The sequence below is a fragment of the Gobius niger genome, assembly GCF_951799975.1.
Source record: "Gobius niger genome assembly, chromosome: 7".
Classification (NCBI taxonomy): domain Eukaryota; kingdom Metazoa; phylum Chordata; class Actinopteri; order Gobiiformes; family Gobiidae; genus Gobius; species Gobius niger.
This window is the reverse complement of record NC_136858.1, coordinates 32,500,138-32,527,326: the sequence shown is the minus strand read 5'-3', so window position 1 is coordinate 32,527,326 and position 27,189 is coordinate 32,500,138. Positions and strand designations below refer to the sequence as shown.

General features: G+C 41.5%; 1 protein-coding gene across 1 annotated transcript in view; it reads left to right on the top strand.

Moving 5' to 3' along the window:
* ttc7a (tetratricopeptide repeat domain 7A) overlaps nucleotides 1–27,189 on the top strand; it is a 114,276-nt gene that overhangs the window by 79,047 nt on the left and 8,040 nt on the right. The window contains exon 18 of the mRNA XM_079559424.1: nucleotides 3,396–3,598. Within this exon, the coding sequence (XP_079415550.1) occupies nucleotides 3,396–3,598 (203 nt within the window). The remainder of the gene's footprint in view (nucleotides 1–3,395; nucleotides 3,599–27,189) is intronic.

The window sequence follows — 27,189 nt, the reverse complement described above, 5'->3', positions numbered from 1 at the left end:
GGGTTACTCGGCTGGTGACGAAAGCTCGGAGGCGTCTCCAGGAGGTGGGGGCGTTCCTAGGAGGACTCAGGCAAACCTATCCCTAAAATGGCTGCCATCAGAGTTTTGACAGATTACTCAAAAATATGTGAATGTGCCAAGGCAACACTTCAGGCATGTTTTTAATGAGGGAATGACATAATAATATGATGTAAAGCTTGAAAAAGTCGATTTTGCATAATACCCCCCTTTAAAAGTGGGGTATTATGTTTATTTCAGGCACATGGTACCATTCTATAGCATACTTAAAAACTATGCTACACAAAATTGTTTGGAAAATGCAGCAAATATAAAAAAAAACTTAATTTTCCCTCATAGCAACACTGTTCCTGACGCTGCGATTTCGCCTCTGTCTGTCTGGTACACCCATGAGCGCTCCCCCTTCAGTACGTTTTTCAAATGTATGCTTATATAAATGAGTGAAGACAACATAAGCCAGGGGTTTCTTACAAAAGTATTTCAAATAGGTAAATTAAAAGCTAATCTGCAGGGGCGGGTGCTGTGGGCTGAACTGAGGGAGAGAACATGGGAGGGGCGGAGCCTCGTCCCCTCTAGCAAAGCAGCAGGAAAATGGCTGCTGGCAGGAGATTACTCAAACATGAATCAATCTGAGTAACACTGGAGGTACGTTTTTCAGGAGGGAATGACACAGTAACATGATAAAAAGCTTTAAAAAAGTGATTTTTACATAATAATCGCCCTTTACATCTTTGAATCTGGAATCTGGGAGATACTTCCAGCTAATCACTATTTATTTATTTATTTTTCATTAAAGCTCAAAAGCCACACCAGAGATCCCTGCTTTAGATTTAAACTCTTAACTTCCACCTGAACGGATCCCATTTTCTCCAGTTTGGCTTTACCCTAATCAAAAAGATTCTTAGGGAAAAAGGCACCAAAAATGTGACAAAATATCAACAAAGATGTGACAAAAATTCAACAAAAATGTGACAAAAATTCAACAAAAATGCAACAAAAACTCAACAAAAATGTGACAAAAATGCAACAAAAAGAAAAAAAGAAAAAAAAGAAGAAAAAAAACATACAAAAGGTGACACAACACAGCAATAACGCGAGGAAAAAGGTCAGTTTTGTGGGTCTTAGCTTTCAAATGAGGTGTTACACAGCCAAAAGAGGACAGAATGCATTTGGTTAAGGCGGGTGGTAAGAGGTTAAACAAACATTGTAAGTGATTGTCATCAAATGGTGTCAAAACTAGACTAAATCATGACTAAAACAAGGCCAAAACTAAACTAAATTTGGAAAATCATGACTAAAACAGAACTTTGCCTTTTTGTTTTAGTCTGTGTAAACCCCTGTTGGTGATTTCACAATACATTGTAGCTTTGAATATAAGTATGAGAACAATTCACATAACTTTCACATGCTGGAACAAGTGCAAGTATTTGTAAGAGCTGTAAGAATGAGTGACTGACAGCACCCCTCGCCTCTGCCCTGTCCCACCGCTGCCTCGAGGGGCGTGTCTTCTGATATCTGCGCTCTGACTGGTCGATGTGCTGCTGGTGGGAGTGTCCGTGTGTGTGAATGTTTATAGTGAGGCCCCAAGCAGCAACAGCAGTGATGAGAAGAGGAGGCTGCTGTGGGGGAGATATGGCCTTATTTAGTCAGAAGATCCAGGACGTCCCAAGCACTGCTCCCTCTTTCACACTGTCTTCCTCTGAATCAGTGTCGTCATAAATTCTCTCCAAAATCGCCGGTGTTACATTTCTCTCATGCACATTTTTTGCAATACATCTTAGCAACTCGAGCACTGCACGTAAATGTACGTCCCCCAGTGCAGAAAGTAATAGTTTTAAAATTAGGCTCTGTGCACAGATTGTTTTTGGCTAACCTCCTGTTGGCCAGTGTAGGGTAGCTACTGCTTCCTGTCCGCATTTTCTGATCAACTAAAAATATAGTAAGATTTAAAACGGAAGAAAAGTTGTAAAAAGTGTCAAACTGAGTATGCAGCAGCTATGTTGTAGTTATTATTTTATTACCTTTGGTTAGCGCCAGCTTATCGTTAGCCTTTAGCTTCAAAGTGAAAACACATGGACAGTGTTGGTCATCTAGCCATTGGACAGCTGTTGCGCTATGTCACATTCTTTTCCTTGTTTATAACACACTGCCTCATGTTCTTCCTTTAGCATTATTACTCTGTCAAACTAAAAACTTCATTCAACCCACTGTGAGTTAAACACTGTCCTCGTCCGGCGTCCCGAGAGAAAGGGGAGTACAGTTTGTTGCATGGGTCTGCACTCGGCAGAAACACGAAAACAAACAAAAGCACGTGTTCAACCCCCCCACCACCCCTCTCCCCTTCCCGGCCACGGAAAGAGTCTGGTTGGCGGAAAAAGGTTGTTCTCCATAACATCGCCATAGGCCATGGGTGTTTGTCCAGCCCACCTAATGCGCCAGGTCCGGAGGTGCAAGATCCCACATTTCTCCCCTCCTAAACCGAAAAGGTTTACGCCATAGTCTGCGCTTAGAAACACAAGATCGGGCCCTTACAGTTATACACACCGAAAATAGTATATACATCCTGAGTAAAGTTTTGAATATGTTGTGATTAACCAACAGCTGCTTGTTTTCTGTCTAAACATATATTTGTTTCAGTGAGACACAGCACACACACTTCTTTCTCTCTCTCTCTCTTTTTCTTTTTTCTTTTATTAAACACAGTTTGGAATAAAGAGAGAATAATATGGCTGGGAAGGCTAGTGTCAAAATCGACTTTTTAGATCTTTATGCCATGTTACAATGCCATTCTTTCATCAAAAAACATACATGGAGCTGTGTTTTGAATCACTCGTGCATCTTTTAGGAATCTTTGAATCTTATCCACAGTTTATTCTTTCCCGAAAAGCTCCTCCTGAGGTCCTCCATGCCCTGAAAATGCTTTCCTCACCTCTCAGTCTCTTAAAACAATAATCTCAAAGTAAAAACACTCGCCATCGCTTTACAACAACCTCACAAGCTGCACAGACTTTTACCTCTTTTTTTCTCTTCATCGAAACAGTTGCGAAGTGAAGGGGAACACGAGCAGGGGCTTTTATAGTTCACATATTGTATTTTCTAATCAGCAAAGTGTAAGATTAGATTGTGATAAAGATGTCTTTGAGATTATTACCAAGTACCTGCAAAGGGCCTTGAAAGTTGACTGACTTTATTCTTTTTGCCACTTTAGTAAGTCGGTGTTCTCGCTCTAGCCTAAAAATCACCTGTTTTGGCAAATTCTCTATGTCCCTGAAGCACTCCCCTTTGCTGTATTATTATTACACTGTAGTTCCCTCTCTCTTGAGAAAAACTGTACAAACCGTATTGATTGAACTCTCTTTTGTATCTTTTCTCTTCAGCCGAGCTGTTCATGGCGGATGGTCGTTTGAAAGAGGCTCAGTTCTGTATCACAGAGGCCAGTACCCTGTTCCCAAACTCCCACTCGCTGCTTCTGCAGAGGGGCCGCCTGGCTGAGCTCCGCGGGCAAATGGAGGAGGCCAAGAGTCTGTACGACGAGGCCCTGGCCATCCACCCGACTGGGGAGAAGATCCTGGTGCATCTGGTGAGGCTCTAAGCTTGATGGTTCATTAATTATGCTTTAATCTGCCATTTTAAACTACATTTGCTGAAGTGGCTGGTCTAGTTTTGTCTCATTTTAGCCACTCAACGTTGCGAACTATTGTAATTAGCCACATCTTACTAACTTCTTATGCTAACTTTATTTAAATACATTATATACTTGCACAAAGGCCTTTTACTCTAATGGAGACATGCTAGCACCATGCTCGGCTGCTCTAACTCCTCTCCAGCACTTTACTTCTGGTCATTAGTTTAACATTGACATCCACGGAGCATAAACACATTTATAATGGCTTATGTAACTTTATTAGATTATCTTGCTCTGCAATTTACACCACTGCATTTTGAGTCCAAGCTGTGTGGGGGGTGAAAAACAAAGAAAAGACAGATTCAAAATATTGCTTTCAAACAAAAAAATAAACGGTATCAGCTGGCCATTTTAGGAGATACCGCCGGCTTTGAATGGCATGAACATAATAGATGCTTTCATGATTCATCTCTAAGGTCAGAACTTTCTATAGAGACTCTCGCGGTTGGCAGATAAGCTTTCTTGCGCTGTGGGAAGTGTCCAATTGCAAATGGTTAGACCTGGGATACAGTTAATGTCGCTGTAAATTCTGGGTTTATCCACAAGAAACGAAACTGGCACCTTGAGAATGTCTCAACTCGTCTGATCTCGGAAGCTGAGCAGACTTTGATGTGGTCGGTACCATGGAGGCACCACACTGTTTGGGTGGGAGGGACCAATGACGCAGAATGGCACCGCAGTGTTGTAAAGCAGTGGGTCTCAACTGGTGGGCCGCGAGCCTTTCCCATGGATTTCTTTGAATATTTATACTGAGGAGGAATCAAAACACTCCGAGAGCTTGTTAAAATGACTTAACATTAGTTGTTTTAGTCATGATGTCCTGGATGGATAACATTTGTTTTAAGTATTTGTCATTTTTAAAGAGACTAGATGCAAGTTAGTCATTTTATGCTCACTACTGCCACCTCAGCTCTTATGCGTAACTGCAGGTTCTGTATTAAGCTCATGCATGATGGCACTACTGACCCGAAGTAACACCTTTTTGATTTACAGTGCAGGATTTTAGAGGCAGTTGTGGTGAACAGGTCTGGGCTCATTCTACACATTAGGGCATGGAGGAACATGTAGGGGGAGGAAAATATTTACATACATTTTTAAACTCTGTATAGTCCCTTTAACCTCTTACCACCCGCCTAAACCAAATGCATTCTGTCCTCTTTGGCCTGTGTAACACCTCATTTGAAAGCTAAGACCCACAAAACTGATCTTTTTCTTCGCATTGTTGCTGTGTTGAGTCACCTTTTGTATGTTTTTTATTTTTTTTTATTTTTGTTACATTTTTTGTGACATTTTTGTTGAATTTTTGTCACTTTTTGGTTGAGTTTTTATCACATTTTTGTTGAGTTTTTGTGACATTTTGTTGAATTTTTGTTACTTTTTGGTTGAGTTTTTATCACATTTTTGTTGAATTTTTGTTAAATTTTTGTTGAATTTTTTGTTGAATTTTTTGTTGAATTTTTGTCACTCTTTGGTTGAGCTTTTTGTCAAATTTTTGTTGAATTTTTGTCACATTTTTGTTGAGTTTTTGTCACATTTTTGTAGAATTTTTGTTGAACTTTTTGTTGAATTTTTGTCACTCTTTGGTTGAGTTTTTGTCACATCTTTGTTGAATTTTTGTCAAATTTTTGTTGCGTTTACATCCTTGTTTTCTTCTCATTTTTTGTGGCTATTTTGGTGTTTTTTCCCAAGAAGCTTTTTGATTAGGGTAAAGCCAAACTGGAGAAAATGGGATCCGTTTAGGTAGGAGTTAAGAGGTTAAGCTTCTGACAGGAAGTGACATAGACAGAGGTAAATATCCATAGCAGTTTGACTCATTTCCCATTGACATAGCTTGGTCGGCATGGCAACAAAATTGTTTGCCTCTATCTATGTCACTTCCTGTCAGTGTCCCATAAGGAAGTGAAACTATAAACATCACAAAACATGTCAAACTAAAGAAAGCTGGGTAAAAAATGTTAGCAAAATCTTAAATACAGTTGTCAAAAACTGTGTCTAATGTGTCACATGCACTTGAAACGTTTATTCAATACCTACGTTTAAATGAACAATCATCTGTGGGAAAATACAGTTTCTGCATTGTACTGAACAAAGATACTACTATACTACAATTTTGTTGAATTCATGTTCATGATTTGTCCCAGTTTGGTCCTGATTCCACCTTGATCTTGTCCTGGTGGTATTTGGAAGGTCAAGTATTTTCTGAGACGGAACTTGGTGTGAAAAGTGTAAAAACCACTGAACCAAAATGTCTTATGTGTTGGATAAAAATATTTTTTGGGGTCGCAGCTCGTCATCACATGATCATAGTGGGTCCCGATGCCAGTTGAGAACCACTGTTGTAAAGGGCTGTGGTAAAAATCAATGGCACGCAAACAAAAAAAGGGATTTATTGGACTTTTCCATATACAGAAAATGCTTGCAGGCTCCACGCACCCCCAGCGTGGGCAGTTCAATCCTCTGCCCTCAGGCTGAAGATGCTGTGTTCCCCGGTGTAAATATTTTATTTCATCTTTTTTTAACCAGGAAAGTCCATCGAGACCCACAGATCTCTTTTTCAAGGAAGTCCTTTTATTTGCAACAAAACCCAAGCCATTTTTTTTTACAAAATTGTAGAACTAACTGAGTGAAGAACTTCTTAATTCCTGAAATTGTAAAGCAAAAGGTTTTCATCCCTATCGTCCGTTATGCTGTTTTCCTGTTTGAATATTGTTTGTACATTTACAAACCCCTGCCTTATTTTTACAACTCAACCCAACATCTTAACATCTTTTTCTGCATCTCTGCCGTGATCTTTTTGCCTCCAAACCTGGCAACCCCACTGACCACATAAGGCTAATATTTCTCTCAGCTCGAGTGTTTTTGTGAGCCTTTAGCCGCGCGCGCTGTTTTTTACGGGCCGTCCCACAGGGGAAGACAGAGGTACGCGTCTCTTCCATATTTGGCCTGTGGGAGAACCGGTCCCAGGGGGCGAGGAGCTGAAGCGGATCCAGCTGGCATGCTCCGACTCTGGGTTTGTGACGGGGCAGATGTGCTCCTCTGTCTGCGTGGGTCTGGGTCCAACATATGTGGACTCAATTGAAAATATTACACTCAATTTAGTCCTATAGGCCCAGGACAGAGACCAGGGGTTTAGAGCTAATGCAATATGATGAGGCACACCTTGCCATTGATTAACCCCTTAACTCCCACCTGAACCGAGCACATTTTCTCCAGTTTGGCTTTACCCCAGTCCAAAAGCTTCTGGAAAAAAGCAGTGAAAATAGCAATAAAACTGAGACGAAAACAATGATGGAAATGTGACAAAAAAGTGAGAAAACATTGATGAAAAAATGACAAAAAATGTGACAAAAAAATGACAAATGTGACAAAATGTGACAAAAAAAATATTACAAAAATGTGACAAAAATGTGACAAAAATGTGATAAAAATTTGACAAAAAATTACAAAAATATGACAAAAAATTACAAAAAATTGATTAAAAAAAATTCAAAAAAATGACACAAATGTGACAAAAAAATTACAAAAATGTGAGAAAAAATGTGACCAAAAAATTGACAAAAAATGGCAAAAAATGTGTCAAAAAATAGATGAAAAAATGACAAAAATGTGACAAAAAATGACAAAGTTACAAAAATGAGTTGAATACCCAACAAAAAATGATGGAAAAACAATCTGATGACGTGAGGAAAAAGATCCTCTCGGTTCAGGCGGGAGTTAAGAGGTTAAAGATACAACTCTCAAATAAATAAAAATAAAAATTGTTAAAGAAAATCGTAAAAAAGGCACAACAAACTGTATTCTACTTGTTTTTTGTAAAGATGACCGTGAAAAAGAGGAAGTTGGAAAATACTGATGTATGCACTGTCTGTAGGCGTCTGGGTTTTTTGCTTCCATGTATGATAGATATTTTGTATGACAGATATTTTACTTTATTGAGGAAATAAATACACAGAAAAAGCATTTAGGAACTGTTAACACTGTTATGGCATATTCTCGTTCTAATGTAGGTATTTCCATTATGTTTATTATTTAATTTGATATTTGCTTGGGATAGTGTTAATGAACAAATGCTTTCGTTGTCCCACATCACACTCTGAAACACACTCCCATTCATCCTGGCCTATTATACATGTTGTATCCGGTTGGGAAAACTGGATTACCCTGAAAAAAAACAATTATAAGTTTATTCTTTAACCTCTTAACTCCCGCCTGAACCGAGAGGATCTTTTTCCTCACGTCATCGGATTTTTTTTTCCATCATTTTTGGGTGTTCAACTCATTTTTGTAACTTTTTTGTCATTTTTTTGGTCATTTTTTGTCACATTTTTGTCATTTTTTGGTCAATTTTTGTCACATTTTTTGTCCTTTTTTTGTCACATTTTTGTCATTTTTTTGTCATTTTTTGTCACATTTTTTTCATTTTTTGTCCATTTTTTGTCCATTTTTTTGAAAATGTTTTGTTACATTTTGGTCATTTTTTTGTCACATTTTTGTCATTTTGTTGTTACATTTTGTCATTTTTTTGTCACATTTTTGTCATTTTTCTGTCAAATTTTTATCAATTTTTTGTCTGATTTTTGTCATTTTTTTCACACATTTTTTGTCATTTTTTCATCAATTTTTTGTCAATTTCTTGTGACATTTTTGCTACTTTTTCATCAATTTTTCTTCACTTTTTTGTCAATGTTTTCTCACTTTTTTTTTCACATTTCCATCATTGTTTACGCCTCAGTTTTGTTGCTATTTTCACAGCTTTTTTCCAGAAGCTTTTGGACTGGGGTAAAGCCAAACTGGAGAAAATGTGCTCGGTTCAGGTGGGAGTCAAGGGGTTAAACTGGTCCTGATGCCTAATAGATTTAGGGAAAATTCACTGTTACCATGGAGATCCGCCATTTCTGTGGGTAATAGCAAACGTCGTTGTCCCCAGTTGGTTTGTGTTCATGTGTTTTTTATGTGGGAAAATGTGGATTGTGGATAAAATCTTTTATCACCGATCAGCGCTTCCCTGAGATTTTGGCGTTAGCATCTCTCTCTGTTAACCTCTTACCTCCCGCCTTAACCGAGTGCAATTTCTCCTGTTAAGCTTTACAGCCTATCGGCTCATTTGAAAGCTAAGACCTACAAAACTCATCTAAATGGATCTTTTTCTTCGAGCTGTTGCCGCCTTGTCGTCACGTTGACATGTTTTTTTCATTGCTTTTTTGTCACATTTTTGCCGTTCTGTGTTTTTTTTTTTTTTGCTTTTTCATCTCTGTTTTAGTCTAGTTTTTGTCACTTTTTCATCACTTTTTTTGGTCACTTTTTTTTTATAATTTTTGTCACTTTTTTCATTGCTTTTTCATCATGTTTTTGTGACTTGTTCATCACATTTTTGTCACTTTTTCATCGCTTTTTTGTCATGTTTTTGTGACTTTTTCCATAATTTTTTTAATCACTTTTTCATCACATTTTCATTGCTTTTTAACCATGTTTTTGTCACTCTTTTGTTTCGTTTCACCCTCGTTATTGTCGCAATTTTGACACTTTTTTGTCGCAAATTTGACGCTTTTTACAATAATTCTTTATTTGGGTAAAGGCAAACTTAAGAAAATGTGCTCCAGGTGGGAGTTGAGAGGTTAATTTTATAAAATATCATGTGAAACCAGCATTTCTCTCGCAGTTACGTCACTCCAAGGACACCGTCGTTTTACTTTCTTTTTGAAAATACCTACAGTTCCTTGACTTTCTTCTTCACTACTCCTAAAGCCTGCTCCCGCTGTGCTCGGTCACGGGGCTCGACTCTGTGTGACATGAACCATTTGGAACGGCGCCATGTTTTTTCGGTCTTGCATCATCGTCGCCACAATCCATTCTCCGCTCTCTCCTCTTCTCTCCCTTCCCCTTATCCTGCTCTCAATCCTCTTCAAGCATTTATTTTTACCCAGCAGTACTCACAATGGGCAGCGCATGTGCCAGTGGCCCATTTACCAGCGCCTGCCTGCGGGCCATTCCTGATTATTTTCGCGGTGGATATTCTTAACACTTGAGCTATTATTCAGAAAAAGCACATACTGTACTTTCCATGAATGCGACTCCCAATATATGTGACATTTCTAAGATGATGCTGTTGGTCCCGGCTGTGGCCCTACAATAATGTACCTTCAGTCAATAAAAGAAGGCTCAAGATGGTGACCAAGCTTTATTGACAAGCTAAATCACCAAAGAGTTTCCTGGTGTATTAAATTGCATGTTATGTAACTTTTGTGCAATATCTCAACAGCGTGTGCAGAGAAATAGAGCTGGAGTGAATGTCCTTTACAATAAGATGATACGGCCTCGACATATTGGACTTATCTATGAGTAACTGCATTTTGGAGCGACAAACATTTATTATATTATTATTATTTAGGGCTGTTCTGTTTTATGCTAATGCCATAGATGTACAAAGTAACAAGTAAACTAAGTCATCGAATCCAAGAAGACTGTAATTTTCTCATGAAGTACAGACAGATGTGAGCTGCAGCTGTTTGCTGTGTGTTTAATGTTCAGAGCAACTTTAACACTGTCTGCAAGGCAAATTTATTTATGCAGCAACAAGGCCTCATAGCAACACCAAAAATACAATAAAAACACAATGCAACAAATTACAGATATGGGTATATTAAAACTATATATTGAAAGTAGTTAAAATAATATATATACCGTAAATAGGCATGTTTTCAGCCTGGAGTAAAGAATTGAGGCCTGTCTCACGTCCTCGTCCAGAGGCTGTTCCACAGTTTTGCTGCGTGAAACTGAAACGCAGCCTCACCGTGTTTAGTTGTGACTCTAGGAACCACCAGGAGGCCCGAGATGGTTCATACTGCTGTACCACATCAGCTATTTATTTTGGTGCCCGACCATGAAGAGACTTATAAACTAGCAGAGCTCTCTGCAGGCATTCAGCGGGATCTAAAAACTATAATGAACACAGAAAGTATTCATGTTTCTCTTCGATGCCTTCATTTAGTCTTTTAGCTGAACATAGTGAGTGGCGAGGATATCATGGGCCTTGTTTATTATAGCAAACTTGGTCAGGACACCCTTGTAAAAGAGATGTTGTTTATTATCTCTCTTTCCTGATTAGATATAAGCCAAATTACAAAAAAAAAGCAATTATCCATGTGCTCTGGGGTTTGGAATCTGTTTCCAGGAACTGCTGTTTTAAAGAGGGGGGGTATTGTGCTTTTTTCAATCTCATAGCACCAGTCTATAGCACACTACAATGAAGACAAAACCTTCTGTTGGTCTGTAAATGCAGTAAATTAGAATAACTGCCTTGTATAAAATTGCTCTTTCAAAATGGCTGTAGGGAATGTCTTGAAATAGGCCTCTGTCTCTTTAAGAACCTCTGTCACTTTCCGACACGCCCCCTCCACACGCTGTCTGTTACTCGGCTGGTGACGAAAGCTCGGAGGCGTCTCCAGGAGGTGGGGACGTTCCTAGGAGGACTCAGGCCAAGCTATCCCTAAAATGGCCGCCATCAGAGTTTTTACAGATTACTTAAAAATACGTGAATGTGCCAAGGCAACACTTCAGGCATGTTTTTAATGAGGGAATGACATAATAACATGATGTAAAGCTTGAAAAAGTCAATTTTGCATAATACCATTTTGCATAATACCGGTGGTGGTCAGTCCATGTATGAAAATGACTTGAGCTTGATGAATCCGGCATTGTCATCTTAGATAACGCCCGTGCCATCAGGAAAGAGGACATTTTGATGGAATAACCTGGTCGTTCATGATGTTCAGGTCGTCGGCTGATCTCATTGTTTGGGCACATAATGTTACTCAACCTAGGTCTGACCAACTGCAGCGACCGCAGATCAGAACAGTTCGTTAAAACCAGGAAGCAACTTGGTCAGGTCATACAGTGTGATTCACTTGCTATCACAGCTAGGGTCCTGTAACAGCATGTGTTGGTAGGAGTTGCTGTGGTGACTTTATTACTGGCAGTAGTTGGAGTGGTCGGAGCAGTAGTTGTTGCAAAAGGGGAAATTCGTAGCACCAAAGTTTGCTTCCCAAAAACAAAACGTTAGTCTAATGAGTTGCTGGAGCTTCATTGCCATGGTTGCCTCCCTTTGCTCTGAGTAAAGATTTCTATGAGTTCACTGAGTCTGTGTGGCGGATGAACAGGGAGATCTGAGTCAGGGAAACAGCCGCTCAATGCCATGTTTTCATTTCCTCTCTCTCTCCCCTCTGCGTTTCCATCATGTTTGAGACGTGCGTGAGCGGGTGAGTCACTCTGGTCAGCTGTGGGGAGGACAGTATTTTGGGATATTGAGGGTGTGGTGGCGGTGGTTATGGAGATTGGAACCAGTGCAGGACACTTGTGAGATGGGTCTGTTCAACAATCCTATCAACACACATTTGCATATTGAAGGTATGGTCAGTGGGACCTCAGCAGCACCATAACACTGGCACAGACATGACATTGTTGCTATTTCCACAGTAAATAGGTCCCTTGTTCGATTCCTGGTCCTGGTGGGGCCTTTCTGTGGGGTTTGCATGTTCTGTTTGTGTCTGCGTAGGTTTTCTTTGGGTGCTTCAGGTTTCTTACAAAAAAAAACATGTACAAAAGGGTTCCCCCTGGGGCCAGGACTCCCCAGAAAAATCCTGCACTGTCACTCAAAAAGTTGTTGCTTCGGGCCCGAAGTGCCGTCATGCATGAGCTGAATATAGAAGGTGCAGTTACACATATGGCCTGAGATGGCAGTAGTGAGTATAAAATGGCCAACTTGCATCTCGCCCCTTTAACCCCTTACCTCCCACCTGAACCGAGCACATTTTCTCCAGTTTGGCTTTACCCCAGTCCAAAAGCTTCTGGAAAAAAGCTGTGAAAGTAGCAACAAAACTGAGACGAAAACAATGATGGAAATGTGACAAAAAAGTGAGAAAACATTGACAAAAAAGTGACGAAAAATTGATGGAAAATGTGGCAAAAATGTCACAAAAAATTAACGAAAAATGACAAAAATATGCCCAAAAAATGACCAAAAAATGATGAAAAATTGACGAAAAAATGACAAAAACGTGACAAAAAATGACAAAAAAACGACAAAAATGTGATAAAAATTTGACAAAAAAATTACAAAACTTTGACAAAAAATTACAAAAAAATTACAAAAATGTGATAACATTTTTTACAAAAATGTGACAAAAAATGACCAAAAAAATGACAAAAAAGTTACAAAAATAAGTTGAATACCCAACAAAAAAATGATGGAAAAAAATTCTGATGACGTGAGGAAAAAGATCCTCTCGGTTCAGGCGGGAGTTAAGAGGTTAATGTAACCTAATAGCCTCTCTTTAGTGCAGAAAAGTCCAGTCCAGTATTTATTGATAGATATAATTGATATAACATCTCGTTTGCAAGAAAACATAGGACTTTACTGATCTCAAACTCCCTGGTAAACAGGTCCTATAGGTGACGGGTCATACAAAAAGCGGTTCAGAAGCCCCTTATGAGAGACCAACAGGCCCGGTTTGAACCCTGTGGCCGTCCTTCTGTGGACCCACCACCTGCAGGCGGAGCCATAGGGGCTGGTGCAATGCGGATTTGGGCAACTCCAACAGCTGCCCCCACGACCCGGAAACGGACAAGTGGAAGAAAATGGATGGATATAACACTAGAAGTAGGGCAGCACAATATATCACAAAAAACATCATATCAGTAATGCAATAATCAATCGCAAACGTTTTCTATCTGACCGAGGTCGACACATAAAACAAAACATGCTTCGAAAATTATAAATGTGCAAAGGTTCTAGTTTTGCCCTGATTTAGTTCCATTATAGCCTCGTTTTGGTCCTGATTCAATGTTTTTTAAGTCTTGATTTGACAAAAAATTGCTGAAAAATAAACTACATGGATCAGATTGTGTTTGAAACATTCAAGTAAAATATCACAGTAATATCTTTATTGTAACATTATACACCCGTATCACTTATTGCAGGGTTTTTTTAATATCTTGCCGCCCTGGTTAGAAGTCTGTAAGTGCTGGATTTGTTAAAAAAAAAAGAGAGTAAACCGTCTCTGAGCTCTTCTCTGTGCAGCACAAACACAGCCTCCATATGCAGCCCCCTCTCAAGGACAGCGACTTGTGCTCATTGAATTAATCGCGTCCCAATTATCAACCTCTCCCCTTCCTCTCGCGCCTCACGCCTTTACCCCCAATCTGCTCCGGGACGATGGGAGGGAGCGAGGGAGAGAGGGGTTGTCAGCTGATTAGATAATGCGAGTACATTATTTATATAATTTCTCTGCTTCTCACTGCTTTACGGGATCTCCTAGCAACCGCACAAATATATTACAGTCCGTCCAAGCGGCGCTGAGCGAGGGGGGAGGGAGAGCGAGAGGGAGGGAGGGATGGGAGGAAGGGAAAGAGAGCGAGTCGGAGAGAGGAGAGAGGGTTGGGGGCGGGTTGTTACTATGTACAGAACACTTCCTGCTCTCCTTCCTTCCTTGTTTGTCGTTTTGAGTTTGCTAAAGGCATTTTTGAGTGGATTCCAGCCACCAGGAGTCACAAGACAAGTGTGATCTCCCCTTTCTTATGGAGCAGAAGAATTACATTACACACTATATTTATAGCTCGTTCCTAACTAGTTTTACCTGTCTGTTGCTGCCAGCCAGTCATGTATTAACCCCTCAACAAACTGCCAATCCGACACTGCAAAAACGTAAGTCACTTTAACCAAATCGAAAAGCTTCTCGGAAAAAGTGACAAAATGGTGACAAAACGAGACGTAAATGAGGATGAAAACAAAAAAGTAAATGAAAAGAGCAACAAAAATGCCACAAAATAGACGATAAAAAGTGATGAAAACGCTACTGTAGACGTGACAAAAAAGCGTAAAAAATGCAACAGAATAGGTGACTGAAGCGCAGAAAAACAGATGACAAAAACATGACCAAAATGCACAAAAAATACGACGAGAAAGTGACGACAGATCAGTTTTGTGGTTCTTAGCTTTCAAATTACTCTTGCCTATAGGCTGTAAGCACCAGTCGAGAAGCTTCGACAAGCTTCGAGAAGCTTCGAGAAGGCGGGAGGTACTGAATAGCCTGACCAATCCCTACTATTCATATAAATGCACTCCCTCCTTCATAGTACTGTTTAAACAAAGAGCCTTAATCCACTACAGTACGTCTGTGTTGGGGGGTGGGGGGGGGATATATCCCTTATTTTCCCTTAACAAATGTATCATACACTTAGCATTGCGTCGTCTAGCTCGAGGATCTTGGCATTATTATTACAAAGTGTCCCACTAAACTAAGATTAGTCAGTATTTAATGTTCATGATGAAGTGAAATTACAAGCATTCTTCTTATTTATTTTTTTACTGAAAAACATAATTATACCTAACTTTCCTTTGAAAATAATTTTGAAATGTGTGCTGAAGTTCCCCCAGGGGTCCCCCAAAATCACAACTCGGGACCCCCTTCTGCATGTAAGGTACAAAACATTTAAAATCTGGTTTAATGATGTCAGTTTGGATACTGTATTTAGTGTAATTTGTCTTGTTTCACTAAAATACACTGTTTTCAATCTAAAACTACATCAAATTCAATGTCAGTAATGAAGAAAATACTCCAACTTTGGGAACCATTGGTCTAGATCAACTGGTATGGTGTCGGGATCACCCTGGGATGATGTGCTGCGACCCAAATACAGACTTGAAGACTTAAATTTGTAATATTAAATGTAAAATACTTTATTCTCCTTATAAATCATGGTTGAATAAACATTAAATAATCCCCAAAAGATTAAGTTATGATTAAAACAACCCTATTATTGCAGTCATTTGACAGTAGTAACTATATACTTTTTCAGTTCATAAATATTTAAAGAATCTTAGAAAAGTTCTGGGACCATCAATGAACATATGCATATGTATGTGACTCAATCAAGTTGCTCTACATTTTTCCATTATTTTTTTGTTGGGTATTCAATTGTAACTTTGTAATTTTTTTGTAATTTTTTGTCACATTTTTGTAATTTTTTTGTCAATTTTTATCAGATTTTTGTCAACTTTTTTTGTAATTTTTTGGCAGATTTTTGTAGTTTTTTTTGTCACATTTTGTCAAATTTTTGTAATTTTTTGGGTCATTTTTTGTCACATTTATTTCATTTTTTCATCAATTTTTAAATCAATTTTTTGTAATTTTTTTGTTACATTTTTTTCATTTTTTTGTAAAATTTTTATCACATTTTTGTAATTTTTTGGTCACATTTTGGTAATTTTTTCGTAATTTTTTTGTCAATTTCTTGTGACATTTTTGTGACATTTTTGCCACTTTTTTATAAATTTTTCATCACTTTTTTGTTAATGTTTTCTCACTTTTTTGTCACATTTCCATCATTGTTTTTGTCTCAGTTTTGTTGCTATTTTCACAGCTTTTTTCCAGAAGCTTTTGGACTGGGGTAAAGCAAAACTGGAGAAAATGAGAGTTGCGACTGAACTGAATTGAATTAGCATTTTTATATTGTCGTCATTTTTGAAATTTGAGGTTTTTAATTACCTTTACCTAACGCAGCTTTGTGGGCCTTTCACCAGCAAAGCCCGCACCATGACAGAAGGTGAGATGATGATGTTGATCACTGGGTGAGACTGTGGGTGGGAGCTCTGTCTCAGGCGTGTACCCAGCACATCAGGACCCCCCCTCTGAGCAGAAGAAAGGGAGTGTGGGTGGGGTCGACAGTTTCAGACGGAGAGTGTCTTGACCCAGGGGTGGTCGGTTGCGAGTAAAAAAATGGGTGGGAGTGGTCCTGCTCCTGAACCTAATCAATAAAATATTAACTCCATCTAAAAAATGAGGCGAGGATCAAAATAATTGTTTCTGTCAGTGCTGAAGTGGGTCACTTTTTTTACTAGTCGCACCTGGAGAGATTGTGAATGCTGTGGCTGAGACTTATTACCTCCACAAAACTGCAAAATATAAACATAAATTCTATAAGGGTCATTGACATTATTCATTTTAATTTTGAGAGGTCATTTTACAGGCAGGTGCATCATGTTTCCAATGAAATATCAAAGAAGAAAAACATTTATTCCTTAATAGCTTTATTGTGTTGGTTTTATATAGCACTTTTTGCTTTATTCTTTCCCTCCGTACTCAATGGTCGTAAGCTACATCACACGGACAAGGCGAGTGAAGTGTCTGTCTCATTTTCATTCACAAATTGGCCTCTACAAGCTTAGTTAGTCTTACACTCTATTATGTAACAGGGATGGCACTAAGCCTCCAATGTGCCACTTATAGAAATGTGCCATTAAAACATTTTTTTTTCTTTCAATCAACAAAAAGTAGAGCGACGGGAACAACTTATCTGTGGCATGAGGTCGAGAGCCATCAGTGGTGTCCTGGTAGACAGGCGTCAAGCTCAAGTTCATGCCAGCGGTAACTAAACCAAACCGTCCCAGGACTTGATTAGATTAAGGGTTCAGATAGAGGTCCTAGGTCACCGTCGGGGCAATGGGTCTGAGATTTACATGTGGGCTGTTCTGTACTGTACACATACAGACTGCAGTTCATTATAATATACTTCAGTCTGCTGCTTAATCCCCGTAGCATCCGGCCCATAACCTCAATATGATAAGACATTTCAGCTCATCGCGCTAACGTCGAAGCTCTTTAAGGAACGGGACCAGATTGTGAAGCTAAAATTAGCCGTAGCCGCCTCTCTACACATAATGATTTCTGCTTTTGTCGTCCTGCTGTTGATTTAGTTGAAGCTTTCTGCTAATTACTGAGCGTATGTGTTTAGGGATTTACAGCCGCACTGCATTTCACCCAATACATAAGTTAAAATTCAAGCATTGATTTTATTGTTGGTGTTATTTATTATTTTTGTCTGTGCGAACGATTGTAGCAGGAAATGTAGCTTTGTGACAGGGAAGGAGGGTGATTTAAAAACCTTGTGTACCCAGAGCATTTCAATTATTAAACCAACCATTCCCCCCATTTTAAATTTCAAATTGAAAAAAATAAAATGATGTATTTTTCCCTCACCCTGGATGTTCCAGCAATGTCCTAATGTGTACAATGAGCCCAGACCTTTTCACCACAACTGCCGCTAAAAGCCTGCACTGTCACTCATATTAAACTCCGTCATGCGTGAGTTTAATATAGAAACTGCAGTTACACGTAAGACCTGAGGTGGCAGTAGTGAGTATAAAAATTAGCCCCATCTATATCCCCCATCCTATAACCTCTTAACTCCCACCTGAACCGAGCACATTTTCTCCAGCTTTACCCCAATCCAAAAGCTTCTGGGAAAAAAGGTGTGAAAATAGCAACAAAACTGAGACGAAAACAATGATTGAAATGTGACAAAAAAGTGAGAAAACATTGACAAAAAATTGACAAAAAATTTATGAAAAAATGACCAAAATGTAACAAAAAAATGAAAAAAAAATTGATAATTTTTTTTTTTTTTTATGTGACAAAAAATGACAAAAAATTGACAAAAATTTGACAAAATGTGACAAAATGTGGCAAAAAATTTTACAAAAATGTGATAAAAATGTGACAAAAATGTGATGAAAAATTGACGAAAAAATGACAAAAAAGTTACAAAAATGAGTTGAATACCCAACAAAAAAATGAAGGAAAAAAAATCTGATGACGTGAGGAAAAAGATCCTCTCGGTTCAGGCGGGAGTTAAGAGGTTAAAGGCTGTATACCTGATTTTTTTTATTACAAACAATGAAAGTTAAAATTGGGGGCCATACCACCTTTGCTCTGCCTGATCCCGTCAGATCTCGGAAGCTAAGCAGGGAAGGGCCTGGTCAGTACTTGGATGGGAGACTGTTTGGGAAACACCAGGAAGCTTGGGTGAATGTAGTGTGTGAGTGAGTGGTTGACAATGGTTGGAGGGGCCGATGGCACAGATTGACTGCCTTGCGTCCGTCAGTCTACCCCAGGGCAGCTGTGGCTATAGTAGCTTACCACCATCAAGTATGGAGTGAATGAATTATGCAATGATTCAATTAATTATTTGAAAACCACTAAATTAAAATGTTATAATGGTTGAAACTCATTCCCATCTTTCCTTACCTTACATATTTGTAGCATCCCACTTCTTCACTGGAATGACTTTACTGGCACATTTCACAACCTGCAGCGTCACTTTCCAGGGTCACTTTCACTAAAATGCTGTAAATTCATGAACTTGACACAAATGCTTTATAATTCCATGCACAGTGTTTACCCACAAATGTTTGAGTTTACAATATACTGAAGAGGACAAAAAATATTTTTTTCTACTATCAGAAAAAAAAAAATCACGTATAGTTCCTTTAACAGAGGAAAATGTCTGATGGCTATACATTAATCCTTTATGGGCACTCATTGAAATACTTTGAAATAAATAATTTCAAATTAAGAGAGTAATTGGGGGACGTAACACAAGTTAATTTCTGTAAATATTGTGTTCATTGCCCTTAAGTGGTAGAAAAAAAAAAAAAAAAAGAGAAAATAGGTTTAAGTCCGTCCAGAGTTCCTCTGGGTCACGGAGGCGAAGCAAATGCTCTCCTGCAGGTGAGGTCCCTGGGCATGAGAAATTCAGGTTTTGAGAAAATATGTCAAACGCCATTCTATGCTCTGTACACGAGAAGGCCCGTCGGCCAGTCTGCCAGGGGGGGAGGGGGCTATTGGGTGAAGTCCGTCAAAACACCTCCAGGTGCATTAGATCTATATGGATCACGAATTGACTATCCATCCATCCATCTTCTTCCACTTGTCCATTGCCGGGTCGTGGGGGCAGCTGTTGCAGTTGCCCAAATCATATTGCACCAGGCCCCTATGGCTCCTCCTGCAGGTGGTGGGTCCACAGGAGGACGGCGTCACGATTTACCGGGCCCGTTGGTCTCTCATAAGGGGCTTCTGAACCGCTCTTTGTCTGACCCGTCACCTAGGACCTATTGGGAGACCCTACCAGGGGCATGAAGCCCCTGACAACAGAGCTCCCAGGATCATGTGGGTGCTCAAACCCCTCCACCACGTTAAGGTGGCAGTTCCAGGAGGGGACGAGTGGACTATTGTGCCTTAAAACCTCTTAATGTGTCTTTGAGATTATTCTGCCCATACAGCAAGAGTTCCCTATCTTGCACACAGGAGAGGGCCCGTTGGCCAGACTGCCCTGGCCAGAGGGAGGGGGCTATCGACGATCAGCCTCTTGTCTTCGTAGTTTAGCCGTTTTTCACCGGTTTGCCGAGCCATGTTTACATTTCAGGCGCTCTGAGGTGACGGTAGCGGAGCCGCGTAAACACAGCTACGCAAAGCGGAGCAAATGCGCCTCGGAGCGTCTTGGCACGGATAATGCCAAAACATTTTTTTTTTTCAATGGAAAATAAGACGCGGATGAGGTCCCTGGGTGTGGGACGTTCAGGTTTTGAGATTATTCTGCCCACACACCAACAGTTCCCTATGGTGCACACAGGAGAGGGCCCATTGGCCAGACTGCCCTGGCCAGAGGGAGGGGGTGACTAGGTGAAGTTCGTCAAAACACCTCCTGGTGCATTAGATCTATACGGATCACGAGTAGTAGGGCTGTGCCGGTTTGGATTTTTTCTTACTTGCGGGCGGTAATCAACACATTCCCGCGGTTTTGCGATATTCCGCTCACTGTCGTCAGAAGCGTTTCGAAGATGGGGGGTACACATTTGAACAGGGGAGGGGGGGCTATCCAAGCACCTGAGCCGCTGTTCTCCTGCCAGACCTGGCGCTTTATGAAAAACTGAGTGAATTAGGCTCTTATTATGAGATGACGCTCATGTTTGCGTGATCATTTATTCAGCTTCAGTCTCTTCACTCCGAACATCGCAAAGAAACATCTCTGCGCTTTTATCTTCACATTTCCCATAAATGCAGAGCAAATTGATTGAAAGGAGAAAGGAAGCAAACATTTGCCTGTCAAAGGAATTGTTCTGATATTATTTGGCTAAGTTAGAGTCCAGACAGTCAGGTTTAAGACACGTGTTGACCGGTTGAACACTCGTGCCAGCCCGGTGCAGTTTCCCCAAACTCAGGCTACATCAGCTTCATCACCCGCTTTGTAAACACATCCATAAAGATGTCCTTACCTTAAAGTTACCGGTCAGGCCCTTTGTACTGATGAAGAAGGGAAACACGCTGTCCACCTGCTGAGGACCGTGAAGAGTCCTGCTCCTCCATGATAATCCGCAAAAGTCTGAAAACACGACGCACGATTGTCCTTGTGCTTTGGTTTGGTCAGATCTGCCAGTCCGTCCAACCATCAGCCTCTTGTCTTAGTAGTTTAGCCGTTTTTCACCGGTTTGCAGAGCCATGTTTACATTTCAGCCACTCTGAGGTGACGGTAGCGGAGCCGCGTAAACACAGCTACGCAAAGCAGAGCGAATGCGCCGCGGAGCGTCGTGGCGCGGATAATGCCAAAACATTTTTATTTTCAATGGAAAATAAGACGCAGGTGAGGTCCCTGGGTGTGGGACGTTCAGGTTTTGAGATTATTTTGCCCACACACCAACAGTTCCCTATGGTGCACACAGGAGACGGCCCATTGGCCAGTCTGCCCTGGCCAGAGGGAGGCAGCTATAGGGTGAAGTCTGTCAAAACACCTCCAGGTGCATTAGAGCTACACGGATCACGAGTATCATGCTGTAACACCTCTTGTTGTCTCTTTGGGATTATTCTGTCCACAGGAGCAACAGTGTCGCAGTTAGTAGAGCAGGTCTTCTCATGATCGGAAGCTTGGGTGTTCGAATCCCGGCTCCCATAGATGTACACTGTCGTTGTATCCTTGGGCAAGACACTTCACCCACTGTGCCTCCATTGTCTGCGTACACTGGTTTACAGTAAAGTATGTAGGACAAGCTGAGACTCCTCATGAATCAAGCTGATGTCCTTGAGATGAATCTCCACCCAAGCAAATGCCAGTTCCTGACGACACAACCCCCTTTCAAATAGACGATATATGCTGTTTAAATATACTTACCCAGGGGCTACTGTGTCGAATGATGACATTTCTAAGCAGATCAACACACATATATCCCGTAAGAAAAGCCATGTGACAAAATTCATATCATTCCTTTCAAAGAACAGCTACGCGCCTTACGCTGTAAAGCATCGTGTCTGTTCGATCGCTCTGAATGCAGCAAACATGTACTCCTCGGAAACATGGATAACAACAAGCTTCAGATAAATCGAGTCCTGGCTGGGCAGACAATGTGCGATTTGAGCCACGATTTTGAACAAGCTAAATGAATCATCCACTCACACTGTGCGTCTGAATCGTGCACGATGAGCGTATCACCTCACTTTGCAGGTGCTCACACTGTACGGAGCCAATACACACACGACTGACCTGCTCACACTGTACGAGTGACACGCCACGGGGAGACTACAGGCTGAACGTGTTGGTGGCAAGTCCTCCAGAACCATCACACTGAACACAGGGCCTCCCCAAGGCTGTGTGCTGAGCCCCCTCCTGTTCACTCCGCTGACCCATGACCCTGCGCTCCAAAGTACGACTCAAACCTCTTCAACAAGTTTGCAGACGACACAACAGTGGTGGGTCTCATCAGCAACAGAGACGAGTCAAAGAGCGCAGGTCCAGCACGCTCCTCTAACAATCAACGGTGCTGCAGTGGAGAGGGTGACCAGCACTAAGTTCCTGGAGAAGCTCTCCTGGACCATGCACACTACCAGAGTCCCGGCCTCCGTTATGTGCAACTTCTACAGAGGGACTATAGAGAGCATCCTGACCAGCTTCATCTCTGTGTGGCACGGCACCAGCACTGCCTCCTGTCGAAGGAGCCTCTAGCGCATCGTGAGAGCAGCGGAGAAGATCTGCGGAGCCCCTCACCCCTCTATTAAGGAGACGTACCTTCGCATCCAGCACACAGTCTCTTCAAGGTTATGCCTTCAGGGAGGAGACTGCTGAATCTACGGGTCAGTTCCAGTCGACTGAGGAACAGTTTTGTACACAGGGCCATCGGGAAGCTGAACTCCCCGCCCTCCCTCCCACCATTCACATGGTTTGACAAATAAAAAATCTTGAATCTTACCATGGATACCCGCTCGGTCTGTCACATCATCCTCTCGAACAGCGTGTCTTCATCAATGAAATAATTTTGGCAAGGCTAACTTCAGCAACACATGACACGTAGCCTAGATTAAATTAGCCAATAGCTACCAAACTTTTGCAGACTTTTGTTTCTGCAGTGATGTGTTCAGGAGGACGTTACCAGCGTGTTCAGCCCGCTCTCCCTCGCTCACCTCTGTCCGCCCCGTGTGTCTCCTCTCCTCCGGGCGCCTGCAGCTGTATTTCCCCGTCTTCAGTAGCGCTGCTTTCCGCCGGCTTCAGTAGCGCTGCCACAGGGCCAGGACCACACGACTCCCAAAAAATATCAAACATGCCTGAAAACCTTGCGACCGTGCGATTTTCACTCGTACGTTCGTCGTGAGCAGCTAATCGTGGCTCGTAGCCCCCTGTACACTGCACGACAGAGACGCACGGAGAGGCTGCGAGATCCCACGGCTTTAAAATAGTCGCGTGATCAAAATTCGTGCCAAAATCGCGTCTAAAATCGCACAGTGTCTTCCCAGCTTAAAGCGCTTTGGGCCTGACGAAGGTAGAAAAGCACTATATAAGTTGAGACCATTTACCAATCATGCAACAAAATTCATAGTCCTTTCAAAGAACAGCTACGCGCCTCACGCTGTAAAGCATCGTGTCTGGTGGATCGCTCTGAATTCAGCAAACATGTACTCCTCGGAAACATGGTTAACAACAAGCTTCAGATAAATCGAGTCCTGGCTGGGCAGACGATGTGCGATTTGAGCCACGATTTTGAACAAGCTAAATGAATCATCCACTCACACTGTGCGTCTGAATCGTGCACGATGAGCGTATCACCTCACTTTGCAGGTGCTCACTCTGTACGGAGCGAATACACACACGACTGACCTGCTCACACTGTACGAGTGACACGCCACGGAGAGACTACAGGCTGTACGTGTTGGTGGCAGGTCCTCCAGAACCATCACACTGAACACGGGGGCTCCCCAAGGCTGTGTGCTGAGCCCCCTCCTGTTCACTCTGCTGACCTATGACCCTGCACTCCAAAGTACGACTCAAACCTCTTCAACAAGTTTGCAGACGACACAACAGTGGTGGGTCTCATCAGCAACAGAGACGGGTCAAAGAGCGCAGGTCCAGCATGCCCCTCTAACAATCAACGGTGCTGCAGTGGAGAGGGTGACCAGAACTAAGTTCCTGGGTGTGCACATCACAGAGAAGCTCTCCTGGACCATGCACACTACCAGAGTCCCAGCCTCCGTTATGTGCAACTTCTACAGAGGGATGATAGAGAGCATCCTGACCAGCTCCATCTCTGCCGAAGGAGCCTCTAGCACATCGTGAGAGCAGCGGAGAAGATCCCCTCATCCCTCTATTAAGGAGACGTACCTTTGCACCCAGCACACAGTCTCTTCAAGGTTATGCCTTCAGGGAGGAGACTGCTGAATCTACGGGTCAGTTCCAGTCGACTGAGGAACAGTTTTGTACACAGGGCCATCGGGAAGCTAAACTCCCTGCCCTCCCTCCCACCATTCACATGGTTTGACAAATAAAAAATCTTGAATCTTACCATGGATACCCGCTCGGTCTGTCATATCATCCTCTCGAACAGCGTGTCTTCATCAATGAAATAACTTTGGCAAGGCTAACTTCAGCAACACATGCCACGTAGCCAAGTTTAAATTAGCCAATAGCTGCCAAACTTTTGCAGACTTTTGTTTCTGCAGTGATGTGTTCAGGAGGACGTTACCAGCGTGTTCAGCCCGCTCTCCCTCGCTCACCTCTCTGCGCTCTGTCCGCCCCGTGTGTCTCCTCTCCTCCGGGCGCCTGCAGCTGTATTTCCCCGTCTTCAGTAGCGCTGCTTTCCGCCGGCTTCAGTAGCGCTGCCACAGGGCCAGGACCACACGACTCCCAAAAAACATCAAACATGCTTGAAAACCTTGCGACTGTGCGATTTTCACTCGTACGTTCGTCGTGAGCAGCTAATCGTGGCTCGTAGCACCCTGTACACTGCACGACAGAGACGCACGGAGAGGCTGCGAGATTCCACGGCTTTAAAATAGTCACGTGATCAAAATTCGTGCCAAAATCGCGTCTAAAATCGCACAGTGTCTGCCCAGCCTAAAGCGCTTTGGGCCTGACGAAGGTAGAAAAGCACTATATAAGTTGAGACCATCCCTCTGCCCTGCCCAGAGGGGGGTGCATGAATTGAGGTTATAGGGGTGAAGTCCGTCAAAACACAGTGGGGCCATGGAGGCTAAGCGAATGCCCTCCCATGTGTGAATTCGCTTGGTTTTGCAGTCCTATGAGGCTCGGAATGATGACCTCGTCGTTGCTCTTGGCAACACTGTCAGAAAGCAGGAAGTAAACTGTGCACGGAACGTTGCAGCTATAGATACGGACGAGATCTCTGGAATCGCCCATATATGGTCATGTTTGTAAACAGCTAAGGGGGAAAACGATTTGGAGAAAATAGTTATAGTTATATCATATCAATGTCGAGATATCTGGCATTAATATCGAGATACAGTATGAAATTTTGTCCATGTCGTTCAGCCCTACAAAAAACCCACAAAAGAGCAACACAAATGTGACTTCGGCAGGAAATAGATCAGTTTAGATCCATTTTGTAGGTCTTGGCATTCAAATGACCTGCTAGACCCCAGTCGAGAAGCTTTTACATTTGGGTAAAGCTGAACTGGAGAAATTTTCTCTTATTAACCTCTTAACTCCCACCTGAACGGATCACATTTTCTCCAGTTTGGCGTTACCCCAATCAAAAAGCTATAAACAGCACCAAAACAGCCACAAAGAAATGAGAAGAAAACAAGGATGTAAACGCAACAAAAAAATGACAAAGACTGAACAAAAATTTGACAAAAATTTGACAAAAACTCAACCAAAAAGTGACAAAAATTCAACAAATATGAGACAAAAATTCAACCAAAAAGTGACAAAAATTCAACAAAGATGTGACAAAAATTCAGCAGAGATGTGACAAAAAGTCAACCAATAATTGACAAAAACTCAACAAAAATGTGACAAAAATGTGAGAAAAAAAAGGGGGAAAAAACATAAAAGGTGACACAACACAGCAACAGCGCGAGGAAAAAGATATGTTTTGCGGGTCTTAGCTTTCAAATGTGTTACACAGGCCTATAGCCAAAGAGGACAGCATGCATTCGGTTTTATCGGTCTTAATGGTGCTAGGCTTGCACATTCTACAGTATCAGCTGGCCTGCATTAAAAACAGCTGTATTTGTACTAGTATTGAAATCAAGTACTTTGGCCACCACTGCCCACTGCCCTCGTCCTGTCTAATTGCAGCCTATCCTCCATTTGTAAGTCGTATCAATTAAAATAAATGTGTATCACTGGTGCTTTCCCCGAAGTAAAAAATGAAGTTCAGAGCCTGGATTTCAAACACAGCTTCCCACTCATGTCTCGGTTTCGTCTGTTCAGTTTTAAAAATGGCACAAAAAGAGCCAGGATTGGTGCTTTCGCCGGCTGGAGGAGATCGTCTGAGGTGAAGCTGCGGACAGATGGCTGGCTGTAATTAAAACCCATACAAACCAGTTTCATCAAACGCTCACAACAAATGCACTCAGATTTCCTCTAACTGAGGCGGCGATAGCTTCCTGTCTGCGGACGTCTCTATGGAAACCTTTCACTTGTAGCGTCAGGGTTAAAGAGGGACATACGATAAAGGAATTGGATTCAAACTGGAATCAAATCCAAATTTCTTGGAGAATAATATCATTACACTGATTTTTTAATCCACATGTTCATGAAGAAATAATCATGATAATTGGTCCAAAACACATTCAACAGCTGGTTTGCCTGAAATTACTTCACAAATTTCAAAATTTCCTTATTTTTCAGGTTTTATGGAATGTTTACAAATCTTGAATTCATGAAAATGTGAAATATGCACAATGTTAATGCCATTAATAATATAGTATTTAGGCATTCAAATTGTGTTAAAATGCACTAGATTTGACTTGCTGCTACCTGAATGAACCTTGACCATTAAACCTTAACCATATAAATTAGGGCTGCACAATATATCGCAAAAAATATTGTATCACGATATTAAAGGAACTATACGGAGTTTAAAAATGTTAAAATTGTGTATTTTCCTCCCCCGACATTAGGACTTGGCTGGAACATGTAGGGGGAGGAAAATACACAATTTTAACATTTTTAAACTCTTTATAGTCCCTTCAAGCTTCTGCCATGTCAAAAGATCAGAAGATGAATTTCTCACCAAGATCTAGTATTGATGATGGGTGAGTGTGACCACTGCGCAAAGTCTTCCCCAGCACATCCCAAAGATTCTCAATGGTGTTAACCTCTAACCGCCCACCTTTACCCAAATCTAAAAGCTTCTCGACTGAAGAGCT